General features: G+C 40.9%; 1 protein-coding gene and 1 long non-coding RNA gene across 5 annotated transcripts in view; both read left to right on the top strand.

The window, feature by feature from the left end:
- Window positions 1-9,914, top strand: part of fam110d (family with sequence similarity 110 member D) — a 35,478-nt gene extending 25,564 nt beyond the window's left edge. For all 4 annotated transcript variants that reach the window (XM_061777444.1, XM_061777441.1, XM_061777440.1 and 1 more), the window contains one exon: window positions 6,760-9,914. In XM_061777444.1, the coding sequence (XP_061633428.1) occupies window positions 7,197-8,480 (1,284 nt within the window). In that variant the 5' untranslated portion in view covers window positions 6,760-7,196 and the 3' untranslated portion in view covers window positions 8,481-9,914. The remainder of the gene's footprint in view (window positions 1-6,759) is intronic.
- A 1,174-nt stretch (window positions 9,915-11,088) lies between these two features.
- On the top strand, window positions 11,089-15,572 carry LOC133479589 (uncharacterized). Its single transcript, XR_009789014.1, has 2 exons — window positions 11,089-13,524; window positions 15,165-15,572. It is a non-coding gene; the product is annotated as an uncharacterized LOC133479589 (long non-coding RNA).
- The last annotated feature ends 179 nt before the right edge of the window (window positions 15,573-15,751 follow it).

Here is a 15,751-nt window from a genome sequence, read left to right as displayed (position 1 = left end):
ATCAATAAAGTATTTAAGTAATAGCTGATGCATAATAAGGTAACTAATTCTAATACTGTCCTGCAATACAAAGTTCATGAAGGGCAAGTATCTCCAACTCCAATGCTGATATTTTTAAACAATGAATAAGGATAATAAAAATTGTTAACTCTGATACTGCTGATACTTGGTATCAAATTAACACCAAGTAGATAGAGGGCTAGTATCGCGATATCCATGTTGATAGTTGGCTCAGGTTTTCAGAAACTAAAATTAAAAAAATGTGTAGTGTAGTTACATTTGCCAAACAAATTTGTGTATGCATATGATAAACAATGAATGAAATTATACTGCGCAGTCTGACCCTACCCTATGTTCCATTTCCTGTTCCGTGGCTATCCTCACACTTTTCCTCACTTATCTACATATGATTTTACTAAAACTGTTTTGATAACCACAGTTTGATGATTTCAAGTTCCAATACTTTCCAATGGGGATAATGGTCGTGAATTTCATATCCATGGAGGAGGCAGGTGACATTTTTGAGCATTCAGCTCGGATATAATGGTGTTTTGTTTTGTTTTAGGGGGGGGGGGGGGGGGGGGGGCACTTCAGGCCTCCTATCTCGTGGCCCTCGTCAGTCTGCGGTTGCGGCCTGTCTCCAGTACTCTTGTCTTTCTTTGAATGACAAAAGCAGCCAGTTAAAAGCCCTTGTTGTCCATTTTGTGCTTAGGGATGGTCTCAAGGGTGAGGTGGGGGGTGTCCGCCAGAGAAAGTCATTAGCAACCTCCAGCAGCTCAGACGCGATAATACCCAAAAGATTTACACTATTGTCTACTTTCTTTGTCTTTTGAGGGAGTGGGGGGGACAGTGGTTGATGTCTTTTATGCTTTATGGCAGCCGTGTTGCCCCTCCTTGACTAATAAGGCTGAGCAGCCAGGACGACTTGTTGTGCCCCATTAATAATGCCAACAAAGCACGGCTTTGTTTACAACACAGGCGTCAAATTGAAAATAATAAACAATGTAAAGTAAATGCCTTTGTTCGGCGCTCTCATAAAAGCTTTTATAGCTCTTAAGATGATGCTTTAAGTCACGTTTTAACTGCTGGACAGGCGTAAAATAAGTTAAACACTATAATAAAACTAAAATACAGTAAAACTACTCACAAGCCTGTCACCTAGTGGGATTTTATAGGGCTTGCTGCAATTGTGTTGTGTATTGTAATAAAAATAATATTCTAATTTATATAGGATCTTTCAAGGGGACCTAGGGACACTTGCAGGATGTATTATGACTATATATTATCATAAACAATTCTAAAAACAAATGATAAATGGAAACATTTAAAATTTTAAAACCTTATACAATTAAAATAACAAATAAATTTGTGTATGTTTTATTTAATGTAGAGTACGTACGTAATGACAACTGACCAATTAATAAATAAAATTAAATATTTACAATTTACGTTTTTTGTTAATGTAAAAATATCACTTAAAAAATTACGAGGTTAATTATATGCATTAATTAAAAATGTTTTCATATATATATATGTTTCTTAATTAAAATATATTGCTGAAAATTTAAAACATATTTTAAAAATAAAAACATATGTATTAATATAGCTATACAATATATCTTTTGAATTTAAAAATAGACTTCTAATGATTTAAAGATACATTATCTTTTAATGAAAACCTGTTTTTAATAATTAAAAAAATCAATAATTTAAAAAGTCCTATATGTGTTTAATTATTAAACACTATTAAAACATACATTTATGTAAGAAAATTAGTAAATCTTAAAAATAAAAAGGTTTTGACAATAAATGCCAGAGCATTTCCTGTGTGGCAGGCACTGTCTCTTCTGTGATGGTGTCAAAAAAACTTTTAAAAAGCTAAAGAAAAAGCATTACAAGTTATTTTGATGTCTACTGAGTTGAAGTCTGGTGAGATTTGCTGACATCACACTTTGACTTTTAAAGCCTATTTTTCCAGAAAAATGTAACTTTTCTCCATAAAAGGGGCTTTTTTGGGGGGGATGGATGTGTATTTATACAGTAGGAGGTTTATGAGCACACAGCACATGGATTGTGCCTCTTTGGCTGTACCGTCTGTCACACAGGCGACACGTCTGAATGGACGTTTGATCACGTAAGCGGCGGCGCCAGATGTTAGCTCAAGTGTGTCTCAAGATGAATTTCACATGTGAGTAGTGTTGAACGCTTTCACAAAGGTGGTCCAGTACGCTCTTATCTTGTGTTTACCACATGGAGACGTTACTGTCCTGAGGACAGATGCTTTCCTTTGGACACGCCTTGTGACATATTACGCATTTATTTTCACATTTTCAAACAGTTTTCAGGTGTCTCATTAGCATGTCTGTTAGATCTTTTCAAAAATACAACTTTATTGTCATCATTATATGAACGTTTTTCTTCTTCCATCTTATACGATTACAATTTTTCTTTCTTAAAAAAATATTACCTGTGATGCAGAACTATATTACTATATATTATTTGTCGATAAAATCCTAATCGGATGTGATTTTACCCAATATGGTTCCCAGTAAAGGGTTAATTTCCAAATAGGTGTGTTAAGATTGAAGGAGACATAATGTGCATTTTTCAAAATACAAAAAAAGCACTTCCCACTGTTTATACATGAAGCATGATAGTGCCTCTGACAGTATTTCAGGCAGTGTAGTTGTTTTAAATGGCTTTGAGTCTTTGGCCTCTCAGCTAATTATGTCATGGGTGGAGAAACTAAAATGTTTACTCCACTGTTACATAATGTCATTACCATGACAACCTGGGGCATAGCAATGGGGTTGTGACTAGGTTGACAATTCTACTTATGGAAGGTGAGCCCAAAGTGTGTGTGTGTGGGGGGGGGGGGGGGGGGGAGCGGCATCTGAAAAGACAATAAAATCATTTTCACACTTGGAGGCAGCATTTCTTCAATTCATTTAGTGTAGAAGATATTCGCTATCGCAATCGAATGTGTTAGGCTGTTGGCTGCTGCTAATGCATGCATCCATCATTGAGTCGAAACAAAGTGAGTGCAAACTGCAAAGGCGGTAAAAGCATCATTTGTATTTTCCCTGGTGGAGGCAACACTTCATCGCCAAGCAGCAGACGCAACAACAAAAACAAAAACCCTGCACCCATGTCGACAATTTAGCCAAACATTTGCCGGTTAATCATGTTATTAGCTAATGCGACTCTGTGCTAACAATGCAGCTCTGCTTTCCTTTTGGCTTTGACATGAGTTTTTCAGATCGTACAGTGCAACCGTTGCTTAAAAATGGCAGATCTTCGCCCAGCCAAGCTTCCAAGTTATTGGCAGAGAAAGTCAGTGTAGAGGTGGGATTATATAAATTTTCACAGTTGTGATATCACGGGGGGCCCGGGGGGAGATTAAGAAAGGATCTCTTACTGACACATTTTGGGAAATGGGCACATAGTAAAAGATTTACTTGTTTAATGTGACACTTGATGGGTGGGCAGGTTCTCCAGGGACCCAACTATTTGTACACAAGCTATTAAAAAATCAATTTTACATAATATATCCGCTTTCATTTTGTTACTGTTTACCTCATTGGTTACACAAGAGCAGCAATTAATTTTCAGCTGTGATTAAAAAGCAGCGTTCAAGCCATCAGGTCCGCACAGAGCGTCTCCATGTGGCGCGACACCAAACATCTGGTTCTGCTTTAGCCAGCATGGGGTCGCCCCGCTAAGCCTCCAAACCCCCGCCGGGCGAGGGCCATCCCGCCTGGCAGAGCGGGCGGGATGGAGATTAAAATGCACTTGCACAACGTTTGAAGAGACATTTTGTTGCTCTTTAGGGTTTGTCTTTGTCTTCAGTGCCTGAAAGTGAAATCTAAATTTAAAAAAACATTTTTTTTTTATTTAGTCCCCCCTAACTCCCCACCTCTGCTTATCGAAAAACAAATGGCAATTACATTGTTCAAAACAAGGCCGATTCTCTGCTTTGACTTGCGAGCATTGTATGTTGGCAGTGAACTCAACTCACTTCACAACAAGCAGCAGTTTGTCAGAATGACCAATTCTTAAAAAAAAAGAGGCTTCAAGCTGTTTAATGCCAATCCACGTTGAGGTTTACTGTCAATCAAAAAATTAAACAAAGAGAATTACAAGTTTTGTATTTTAAAAAACAATGTAATAAATTTCCACCAGCTTCATGCAAACGTACAATGTGAAACGTCGTAGACGGACTAGCGAATAGCATCAATGTTGCTGTGTTATAACTCTTTAAGCAACGGATATTTAAACACAAAGCAACAAAAGTAAACAGATAATACAGTACAATAATACGTACAGGCATATATTCTTTATCTTCTGCAAAGAACGACTAATATTACAGAGGCTTACTGAGGCACCATGTCTTTGGCAATGTTTAGCGCGATTGACTGCAATTGCCTTTCAGAGGCATCCTTTCCTATTATATATAAAACAACGTGAAATTGATCCCCATCGTGTTGACTGTTTTTTAACGGGAATTTAACTCTCTGGTCGCTTTTTTGTATAATAGTATCTTGAGGGGTTGGACAAGTTGCTAATTTGGCAATACTGACTGTACTTTTGTAGACTAGTTCCACTCTGTTCACAGCCATGTTGTTAGTGTCAGTTGAGCACATCAGCGGGAAATAATTATCTTGACAAAGAAACAAATCAGATTTTCATTGCTTCTTGCTCTTTCAATACCTTTTTCCCGCTCCTAAACAAGGACTTTCCCAGGGCTGGCAGCCTGACATCTGGAAAAAAAATGTAACCAGCAGGTTTTTAGCCCTCTGAGGATTTATACCCTACGTCGTTTGTGATGTAGAAGCTGGAGGAGGTAAAAGGTCACGTGAAAGTGGAAAGGTTGGCCCACTGAAGTGTAGATTAGATGGTCTGGAATTGAGAAAACATGAAAGAAAACAAGCAGGCATTTAAAAAAAGGTTACATTAAGTATTTTAGTTACAGGCCGGTGGAACGGTTCTGAGGACCGGGATTCAAATCTCTGTGGAGTTTTTATGTTCTCCCCGTGCCTGTGTGGGTTTTCACCGGGTACTCCGGTTTACTCCCACATCCTAAAAACATGCGTGGTAGGTTGATTGAAGACTCTAAATTGCCCGTAGGTGTGAATGTGAGTGTGCCCTGCGATTGGCTGGCGACCTGTTCAGGGGAGTACCCCTCCCACTTGCCCGAAGATAGCTGGGATAGGCGCCATGATAAGCGGTACAGAAAATGGATGGGTGGATGGATGGATAATTACAGGCCTTATTTTAAGTTACATTTTTAACGTAATTTTTTTTCATACAAATGTAAAAAAAAGTATACATTTTGAAATAGCTAACCACTGACTGACTGGTTACTTTTGAAACCTTGACGATATCATATCCATTGTTTCGCCCCCGTAGGAAAAACTAAAATAAGATTTGGTACAGGACTAGCCAGACAGCAAACGTTGCGTGTCTATTAGCAGACATCACATTGTCCCTCCAATGCATTCGTGGCCACACTCAAACTAAATACAGACACATGCTATGCTATCCCTAAATATGCCAGTAATAAACATGAGTCATTATTAAAGATGTTTCACTCAGCCTGGAGTGTCTCCCTGCTAAGTTTGGTGTGATTTTGTCATTTCAACACAGAGCTCATTAACTAGCACTGTGAAATATTTATTGCTGCTAATTATTATTTAAGCAGTACTCCAGCCTGTTGAAGTCTTCTGTGGTACTACTTTAAAAAATTACATAGGAATGGTCATGGACTCCACCACTGGGTATTCTCTAGGAGTAGGCAGATGTTGTTCAATGAAGCAATCGGGTTCCAGTAGCACCTAACAAACTATTAATCTGTTCCGTCCCGTCCTGTCCCGCATCAGTAGCTTACAAACAGGACAGCAAGCAGGTAAAATAGGCTGAAAAAGTTGCCTTTCAGACAGAACTTGATGAAGAAGGACATTTCTATGTCTGTACTGCGTGTTCACACATTTGTTGTAGTTTTGCACATTTCGATAATTGGAGTCTGGAGACATTTCCATACAGGCAATCTAAGATAACTTTCCCAGCTTGTCCTGTATGAAAGGTATCAATGCGGGATATGGGGTGGGTTAAAGTTAATGCTTAAAGCATGCTCACCCCCCCCCCCCCCCCCCACCCCCCACACACACGCACACACACACCCATGCTACCCATGTAATTATCTGAATGTGTGAAGCCGCAACAGCTATGGGAATTTAATACAGACATGGATTTGCAGCAAGTTACCATTAATGTGACAGACGCTACAGATGGCGAAAATCACTTTCAACGCAAAGAGTGATGAGTCTCGGGTGTTAAACTTCACATTCTGGTCACAGGCCCTTACATACAAGCGGCATTCAGCCTCAGAACCAAGCAATCCCGCATCGGTACCTGACGCACAGGACAGTGAGCTTGCTGGGAAAAGAAAGCTTTGCGGCCCAGTGTGAAAGGGGCTTATTCAAAACAATTCTGATTCTGATGTTATAACAGGAACTTAAGATGATTTGCTGGAGAATTGTCTGTGATCTCTTTCCATGTTTATTCTGGGACTTGTTTGCCACGTGTTTCAAATGTTACACACATTGTATATAAATGACATGCCAGATTTACATCGCAGCATGCTGAGGACATGCGACTCCCTCGTGCTTTAAATAAGCGCAGGCAACAATAGCTGCGTCTGCCATCTGCTCCCTCAAACAACTAAAACCTCCTCCTCTCTCTTTCCTTGTGCCTTCCCAGGGTCCACACAGGTGAGGCCACCGCGAAGGACGTCGGCCCGTCTGTCAGTTGACGTGCTGAGTACCCCGGTGTCGCATGCAAACAAGTTGCCGGGAGGATCAGCGGGGGGAAAACGTGGGGGAGGAAAAGAAGCTGCTTTTTCAAAGAGCACCCCGCCTGCTATTTCGGCTGCGCTGTGGCCAGGGAGTGTCTCGTTTGGGAGTGCTCTCTGACAAAAAAGGCCGCCCGCCTATCCAAAAGACTGTGTAAATACTGAATATCAATTAGCCTAAGCGCTAAGATTACCCCCCTCTGAAAAAAAAGACACAAAATGCAAACACTGTGGTTTCCTCAACTGTTACCTTCCAGTCTCCGGGAATGAAACTCACGTGTTGAAGGGCCGACAACACCAAAAAGAGGCAAGAGTTTGGATGACTTTCCTATCCTGTTGAATCATCATGAAGCCGTTGACCCCCATCGGATCCCCGTCCCCTCTGCGGCTCCTCAACAAGGGTCCAGACTACCTGCGGCGGCAGATAGACGGCGGGAGCCACGGTCGAGCAATTAGCGCCGTGGAGAGGCTTGAGGCGGACAAGGCCAAGTACGTCAAGAGCCAGCAGGTCATCAACACAAAACAGGAACCTGTGTTGGTACCATGTGCCACCCCTCCACGGCCCCGCAGGGCTTTCGCCACCCCAGGCAGCTTTAGCCCCCAACTACCCCCACGTTGTTTATCCAGCACTCCTTTCTCCACTCTATCTGGATCCTTTACCTCCCAGGATGAAAATGAAAATGACGACTCCAGAAAGGAAAATCAACGTACTTCCATTAACATTGAGGCTCATAATAATGTGCTCAATGGGAAGCCGCCCAGCCCCAGAACGGGATTTAACAACCTGGTGGCACCGCACAGTGCACCTGTCCTACGCAGGAGCACCGGCAAACGCATGCTGAGACCTGACTCGCTCATCATCTACCGGCAGAAGAAAGACTGCAAGAGTCCCAACAGAGAGACCGGCAGTGTGGAGCTGAAGGGATATAGCTTCGTCCGCCGCCTCTTCCAGGGCTCCATGAGGGAGAAGGGTGGTGGAGGTGTCCACAAGATGGTCATAGGTGAGGAGAAAGCACCCTCACGGGACGGAGACTCCCGCATGTCATGGTCTAACGATAAGGATACAACAGACGGTGGGCCGGGAAGCAGGAGGTCTAGCAAAACAGACCAGGTACCTAGCCCGGGGTCTGTCTCCAGCCCAGGGTTGAGCTCTACACTAGAACAGACCAATGATGGATCTAAAGGTACCACTGACGACAGCATGGATGACAACGACCCGTGGAGACGGGCATCACCATCGCATTCATTGCGCAGGAGTAAGTTCGGGGGGTTGCAGCGTTCTAAATCAGAGCTGCATCTTCGCTGCTCTGTAGCCTGGTCCGAGCAGGAGCAGTTCTTTGACTTTTGTGGCCTGGACGTGGACTTGATCGACCGTCTCGGCCGGGAGAACTTCCTTTCCGGCGCCAGCTCCATAGACACCCTTTCGCTGGCTCTGCGCAGCATCGCAGGAGATGGCGGCACAGAGCCCAGTGAGTTCTCTCGCCACTCCGGAGATGGGTTGTTTCAGGAGGAGCTGACTGAGCAGCCCCCCAGCGGCGTGTCCATCATCGAGAGGAACGCTCGAGTCATCAAGTGGCTCTACGGGTGCAAAAATGCCACTTGCGAGGGACCCAGAGAGTCCACAGTTTGATCCAGATGACACAACTTACATCATTACTTTGGTTATTACTTCTTGGAAAACTGTTATTCCAAATTACTTTCGTCATATTGAGAGAACGCTCGGGTCATCAAATGGCTCTGCGATTGCAACAACACCGCCCACGAGGGACCTAAAGAGTCTTTGATTTGATCCAGAGGACTGTTCTCCATTGTAGGACTCTGCACAGTAGTGCTCTTTGGCACATCATTTAATTCAGAACTTTGGTGGTTGCTTCTTGGAAAACTGTTTTACCAAATGACTCCTGACAAACTATTTATGGATCTCATGGAAACCTCATCTGCAGATGGACTAATTCCAGATACACAGTCCTGATCAGAACTTTATTTTGCATTGGTTTTTTCGGGCACATACACGTAGCTATAATTGTCTATTAGTCATGACACCACAAACCTAAATTAGTGAGCTGAATTAGTGGAAAATGCTGCGTGAAGTGAACTGTGAGTACCTCATTTGCAAATGTCTCGGTTTTACCTGTGTGTGTGTTACATTATTATTATTTGTTTATTTTTTAAACGCAGGCGTTGGAACTAACATGCAAGACACCCCTGTGGGGTTGTTAATGTACTGAACTGGAAAGAAAGAGTGGATTTTTATATACACTGCCCTGATAATTGCTTGTGACATCATTGATTACCACTAAGGATTACTGGCAACCTGTGAAAAAAATACCAGACCGTTTCTTCAAATAAGCTTCCAATATGTTATAGTAACTACTCAAAATCCCTTTTAACATTGCCAAAGGCGTAACAGTTAGAGGGGGCACTTACTCGCCTGTCCCTTTCAGACAGAAGTGCACATTCAGAAAATTAGATGCATCGTGACCTCAATGCCGGCATCTGGGACGACGGCGATTGCTTTCGACACAAAAGTGACGTGGCCAGTGCAAATTCGCGGATCGACTTTAAATCGCCTCCTCATTCCACATTGATACTGTGCGCATGGCTTTGATGGCCACAGTCTGGTGTGAAAGGGGCTTAAATCTAAAGAGAGTCAAGATGTCAGCTGTTCAGTGATGACCTGCATGCGGCGGTAAAGCCTCTAAGATAAACCACAGATTCTACCTCACTTCATCCATCACTGACTGTCTTCACAAAAGGTCACTTCTGTGGCTTGGCCAGCTGGAACGCAGACGCGGGGGTCTTCCAAGGTATGCTGGGAGTTAGACCAAGCGTCTCACCTGTGATTAATGTGATAAATTAATGTCATGATTTGAAGCCTTGATAGCTTTGCCCTGTATTTCTCATCTCCCAGGCACACTCCTTCAACTGGACCTATTTTTGCATTTGGTTGCATGTTTACGAAATGTCTATTTTTTTTTTAGATGGATGTACATGAAAGACTTCTATTTTTATTCCAAAGAGATGTGTATCGTGTACACGGCAAATAAATGCAAATAATGACTCATTTCGACTGTTTCTCTGGTTGTTATTGGTAATCTCATAGAAGGTGACTTAGTACCAGGCCTTGGGAACACCTTTGGACAGGAAGTTGCATATGAAAAGACAAAAATAGACAGTAACAAAATGCCATTCATGAAAATAATCATAAGCTTAAGAATAGGATTGTTCCTGTACTTAATATCCATGTGTAAAGATGTCATAAAGAAGTTTTAGGAAATTTCCAAGGACAAAATATCAATACCCCGATATACAGCATCCTTCGTGGTAGTATTATCCGTACATTCACATTAAATAGGCATCATTTTGTTTTAATAAACTGACAATTTGTACGAGTGTTCCCATTTCCAGTTACATATCATGATGTAAATGAACTGTAAAGCAGAAAAAACAGGTACCTGGGAACTGATTTAAAATGCCAACAAAGTATCATTTGTTTTCTTTGCGTACTTTTAAGGGTCTAAGCATCTGGATTTGTACTCTCCCAGACACATTTGTTTGTTTTAAGGACAGAAAACACCATCCTCCTTCCGTCTTTTCCCAAAAGCAGCAGCAGCAAGACAATTAGACTTTTGTGTCAGCCTCAGTGACCAGAGGGCCTGCAGTGTGACATCCTGTTTTAGGTTCACAGGACAAGTTTTAAACATATGCTCATGTTTTGGGTTTGGCTTCTTTCACCTCCACCTCCTTCTTCGTCTAGTGTCTGCTGCCTCAAAATAAACAAGACACCAGCTGGCAGAGGACAATTCCCGTCGTATAATTGCAGGGATGGACAGGATCCGGGCAGTGCTGAGCAAGCAAAGATGGAGGGAACAGAAACACTCTGAAAAGTCGTCAAAGTTCACAACAAACTTCTCCAGGCTGCTGATGTGGGTTTTCATTCACGCACAACCTCCACAGGGTGTCAGAAAACCCACTACCTGGCCCAATTATGATGATTCTAATGAGAAAAGCCTGTGTAATCCAGTTGTCACTTCCACTTTTTGGTGCTACTTCACAGCCTACACCTCAGTTTACCTAAGTCCAACTTGCTTCAAACTGCACACATGCATCTCGTCACAGGGTTTTTCTTGCCCTCCATTCTCTGAGGAGTCATCATAATGTGTGTCAGGGTTAGTATTACTCATGAAGTGTGTCAAATCTGGCCTAGTTCTTCTGCATCGGTAGCTGCAGCAGACCGGGAATGTCTATGTCGACTTCATGGCTTCAGGGACACTGGACTTTTAAGAATAGTCCAATGGCTGAGAGACCAGTTGGGAAGATCCAACTTGAGAAGGCCCTTAACAAACAAGAACAAGTCCAGTAGTTTGATCCGTGAAGTGGATATGTTAGAGACAGGCACTTGACGTGACATGATCAATATAAAAAAAAAATTACCTCCCAGTTTGGAAGTTTTGGGAAAAGGAGGATGCAGGTGATCACCGGACACATTGAAAGATTTTCTGGGTGAATCAAGTTCGATCTGTGGTGGTCCTACTTAGTAACTAAGCCACGTTTCCACCAAGTTGGGCTCATTTTAGTTGTGGTCACAGTTTTGCAAAAGGACTCAAGATAGTCCACCTGCTCCTGCTTTTGTACCATTTTGTTGAAGTTGTTGGGCATCCTCGATTGTTGGCCTCCTTCTAGCCAGTATGTACACAACACTGATGTTGGAAACAAGGATTTCAGAGGATTTTCGAGACAAACAAAGTCCGATCTACTTTGTCAAGAAGTAGGGCTCACTTCAGTTGGGTACACTTCGTAATTTTACAGCGTTTCCATTGCAAAAATTCCCACAATTTCCCCCAAATATGGGTGTAATGGTACATGTATTAGTATTTTATGGCCTGATGAAGCTTCTAGGTGAGGGGCAGAAAGTGTACCTGCATCGCACTCTAGGTTCATGTGTACTCCATGAACAAACAAAGTGCAGCTCAGCTTCTGGCTGGCAGATATTATGGCTAGCGATATGCTTTTGACAAAGCTATAAAAATTGTCATTAGTGTTTTCATAGTACAATGTATAATAATTCTGTTAGAACTGTTATAGTTGCATTTATCTTCATCATTCATTTCCTGAACAGACGACAAACTAATGATGCTGGACGTTCATAAAATGTTTAAATAGTTAAGCCTTTATATGTTTATTTTTCATACTGTTGTATACATGAATTAAGAATCTTAAATTTATTGGAGAATTTACTTCTAGCCTATGTTTAATTTTAACACGATGGGCGACTGGTTAGCACATCTGCCTCACAGTTCTGAGGACCGGGGTTCAAATCTGGCCTCGCCTGTGTGGAGTTTGCATGTTCTCCCTGTGCCTGCGTGGGTTTTCTTCGGGTACCTCGCGGGTTTCCTCCCACATTCCAAAAACATCCATGGTAGGTTAATTGATGACTCTAAGTGTGAATGTGAGTGCGGATGGTTGTTTGTTTATATGTGCCCTGCGATTGGCTGGCGACCAGTTCAGGTTGTACCCTGCCTCTCGCCCAGAGTCAGCTAGGATAGGCTCCAGCTCACCCCTGACCCTAGTGAGGATACGCAGTACAGAAAATGTATGAATGGATGGAAAAAAGTTTTAATACGACAAAAAAAGTTGTGACGTTACAAGAAAAAAGTTGCAAAGATATGACAAAAAAAGTCATAAAGGTATGTCAAGAAAGTCATTAAAAAAAGGGTCTGGAAGTTGTCACCCCTACATCTACACCACTCAGTTTTTCCCCACGCCACCCATTCATTGTGTCGAATCAGGATTCACACCCTCACCAAACCGTTCCGTAGCCAACCGAACTGAACCAAACCACTTGGTGGAAACGTGGGTTGAGATGATTTTGGAACATTTCAACTTTTGTTGGATGCAACAACCATTTTCCATAGATCCTGAGATTAAATATTAAACATAACATTAAACATAATTACATTGGGGCTTTTTGGTCATGTCTTTAATGTCACATTCCTTTGGAATGTTTGAATGGCAATGAGGAGGATTTCAACTAAAAGTTAAGATAAAAGTTTTAAAAAAATGCTATTCAAGGTACATAACCAGGTCTTGACCTATGTGCTTGATAAGAAGCAGACCAAATAACTGACAAGTGAGTCCAAGGTACGATGGGAACGCTTGCACATGCACTTGCGTCAGAATTTCCCCCCTAAAATCCGACAGATGGATCACACCTGGTGAGCGCAACGGTTCAGATGGTCAGCAGAGATTTTTTGGGGGTTTTTTTTCAAACGTGGGAGATACCACCATGATTGGGTGAAAGTTTAAACCTGACTTTGGCTCCAGGGTTTCGGGTAGCAGGAACCATCCCCTTGTTGGTATCCTATGACGGCGTGGGGTCATAAATCACACCGGTGGACCTTTTCATTGCTGTCTCTCTCATATTTGAGCTCTGCCTCAAGAGGAGGGGGATCAAGAGGGACGAAGGGGGTCTTGGCCTGGTGGGAAACCTGAGCAGGACGTCAGAGAGGGGGCAGGGAGGAAAGGGGTTATGTTGAATTGAAGCAAGAAGAAGACAAGTTTTGTCAGCATTTGGTCAAGAGTTGAGCAGCTCGGAAGCCGACAGTAGCAACCAACCAGAGTAATCCCAATGTTTGTTTTCACCTGCTCGGAGCGCCCAAGACGAGGATTTACTGGTAAGAAGAATGTTCTCGCTATTAAGTAGGTTAAATCAAGAGTCCGACATACCACGCTTATCCTGCTAAGCTGCAGGAAAAAGCGAGGAATTTAGAAAAAATAATATTTTAGCTAATAAAAAGGACCCTCCTGTTGAGTGTAGCTCCCTTGCGGGATCACAGAGAGGACATGCTAGCAGTAAGAGCTAGCCCGAGCTACTGTTGTTTCAGATATTTTAGCTCGTTTAAAAAAAAAAAATAAATAAATACATTTTAAAAAAGGAGGAAGCAAAGAATGCTTGTAGTTTTTTCATCATAATGGTGCAACGTAAACTTTTGGGAAAAAGTCTCAAATGATTGCGATATCATTCCTGTTTAACAGTAACTTCTACTCACAGTAAGAGCTAACCTTAGCTAGTGCTGTTTCAGACGTTGTAGCTCATTTAAAAAAAAAAAAAAAAAAACAGCAACTAAGAAAAGCCAAAAACGCTTGTAAAGTAGTTTTTTCATGACAATACCCCAATGTAAACTTTTTTAAAAGTCTTAAATGATTGTGATATTGTCAAGTCAAGTGTGTCACATTCAAATCAACAATAGTAAAAAACGTAAAACACTTATATTTTAAACAATTCAATTATACATGCATATTTATAGATAGATAGATAGATAGATAGATAGATAGATAGATAGATAGATAGATAGATAGATAGATAGATAGATAGATAGATAGATAGATAGATAGATAGATAGATAGATAGATAGATTTACATTTTAAAAATATTTTCAAGAAAAAAAAGGCAGACAGGTTTCCACGAAGAAAATCAAATATTTTTTTAAAAGAAATGCAGAGATATTACGAGAAAATGCATCATACATCTGTATCATTTTGTAAGAACTAAGCCCCACAAAAAGAAACACAAAAAAACAAACAATATAATAGGAATATTATTGTAATATTAAAAAAAAAAATTTGTACTTTCAGAAATAAGTCAGAAAGTAATGAGTTTTATACCTATATATATATATATATATATATATATATATATATATATATATATATATAGATAGATATAGGTAGTTTTTATACCTATATATATATATATATATATAGGTAGTTTTTATACCTATATATATATAGGTAGTTTTTTACCTATATATATATATATAGGTAGTTTTTATACCTATATTTATATATATATAGGTATAAAACTCATTACTTTCTGACTTATTTCTGAAAGTACACATTTTTTTATGTTTTTTTTAAATCTGCAAAAATCAAGCCTGTACTTGTTGTGTACGTGTGAATGAGGCTAAAGTCCTTTTGCTGCAAATGTTGTAAATGAACACATTGGTGCCTGGAGCCCAAGTGAAAACCTTTTTATCGGCGTGAAGAATCAATTTAGGGGCGCGACCAGTGTGCAGACAGGCCGACCTAATCCAGGATCAGAGTTTAATATGAGGACGTTTGAGGTGAAAAAGGACACATAGTGGACATATCTGCCTCTGAAATAAAGTAATAGCAAAATATCAAAGTTTCGTTTCATTTTATTTATATTCATTTGAAGTACACTACTCTGTATTGAATATAAACTACATTTCCTCTCGTCAAGTAAGTTCCGGATAGAGATAAAGAACCAGTCTGTCTACTGTCACTTTCTCAGACCTCCGTCCTCATGAAAGCCACTGACCTCGCCCTGCACTCCAACGCACTTTTGGGGTTTGGCCGCTCCCCATTTAAGGCCGGTTGGGCTGCCAGCGCAAGGGAACGCGTTGCGAATCGGCGCCACGCTGGTCCAGACCTCCCCAGAGGATTCGCTCCACGACAAAACCGCTGAAGGATCCCCACGTGACTTGTAGAGTGTAATTTTGCATGGGCATTTATCGTGAAGAACAAGAAAATAGTTTTTGAGAGAAAAAAAGACAATTTTATGTAGGAAAAAAGGCCTATTTTTGGAGAAAATGTCAGAATATTATGGGATTTTTTTAAAATGTAAAGTTACTTGAAAAACAGTTGTAGTTTTTGAGAAAAAGACAAAATATTTCGAGAATAAAAGGTATTTTGGATTGCATGTTTCTTGTATCTTTTGTGTGGGACCTCCTTACAAACGAGATGTTGCAGCTCACGGGTTTATCCTACGCGAAAAAAGAATTTTCAACAAAAGATGTATTTTAAAATACCTAATGTTATGAGAAAAACATTAAAAGACAAAAATCTTACGAGAATAAGTTTTATTTTTTCCCCCCAAAA

This window comes from Phyllopteryx taeniolatus, chromosome 6 (genome assembly GCF_024500385.1).
Source record: "Phyllopteryx taeniolatus isolate TA_2022b chromosome 6, UOR_Ptae_1.2, whole genome shotgun sequence".
Classification (NCBI taxonomy): domain Eukaryota; kingdom Metazoa; phylum Chordata; class Actinopteri; order Syngnathiformes; family Syngnathidae; genus Phyllopteryx; species Phyllopteryx taeniolatus.
This window is presented reverse-complemented; position numbering and strand designations above follow the sequence as displayed.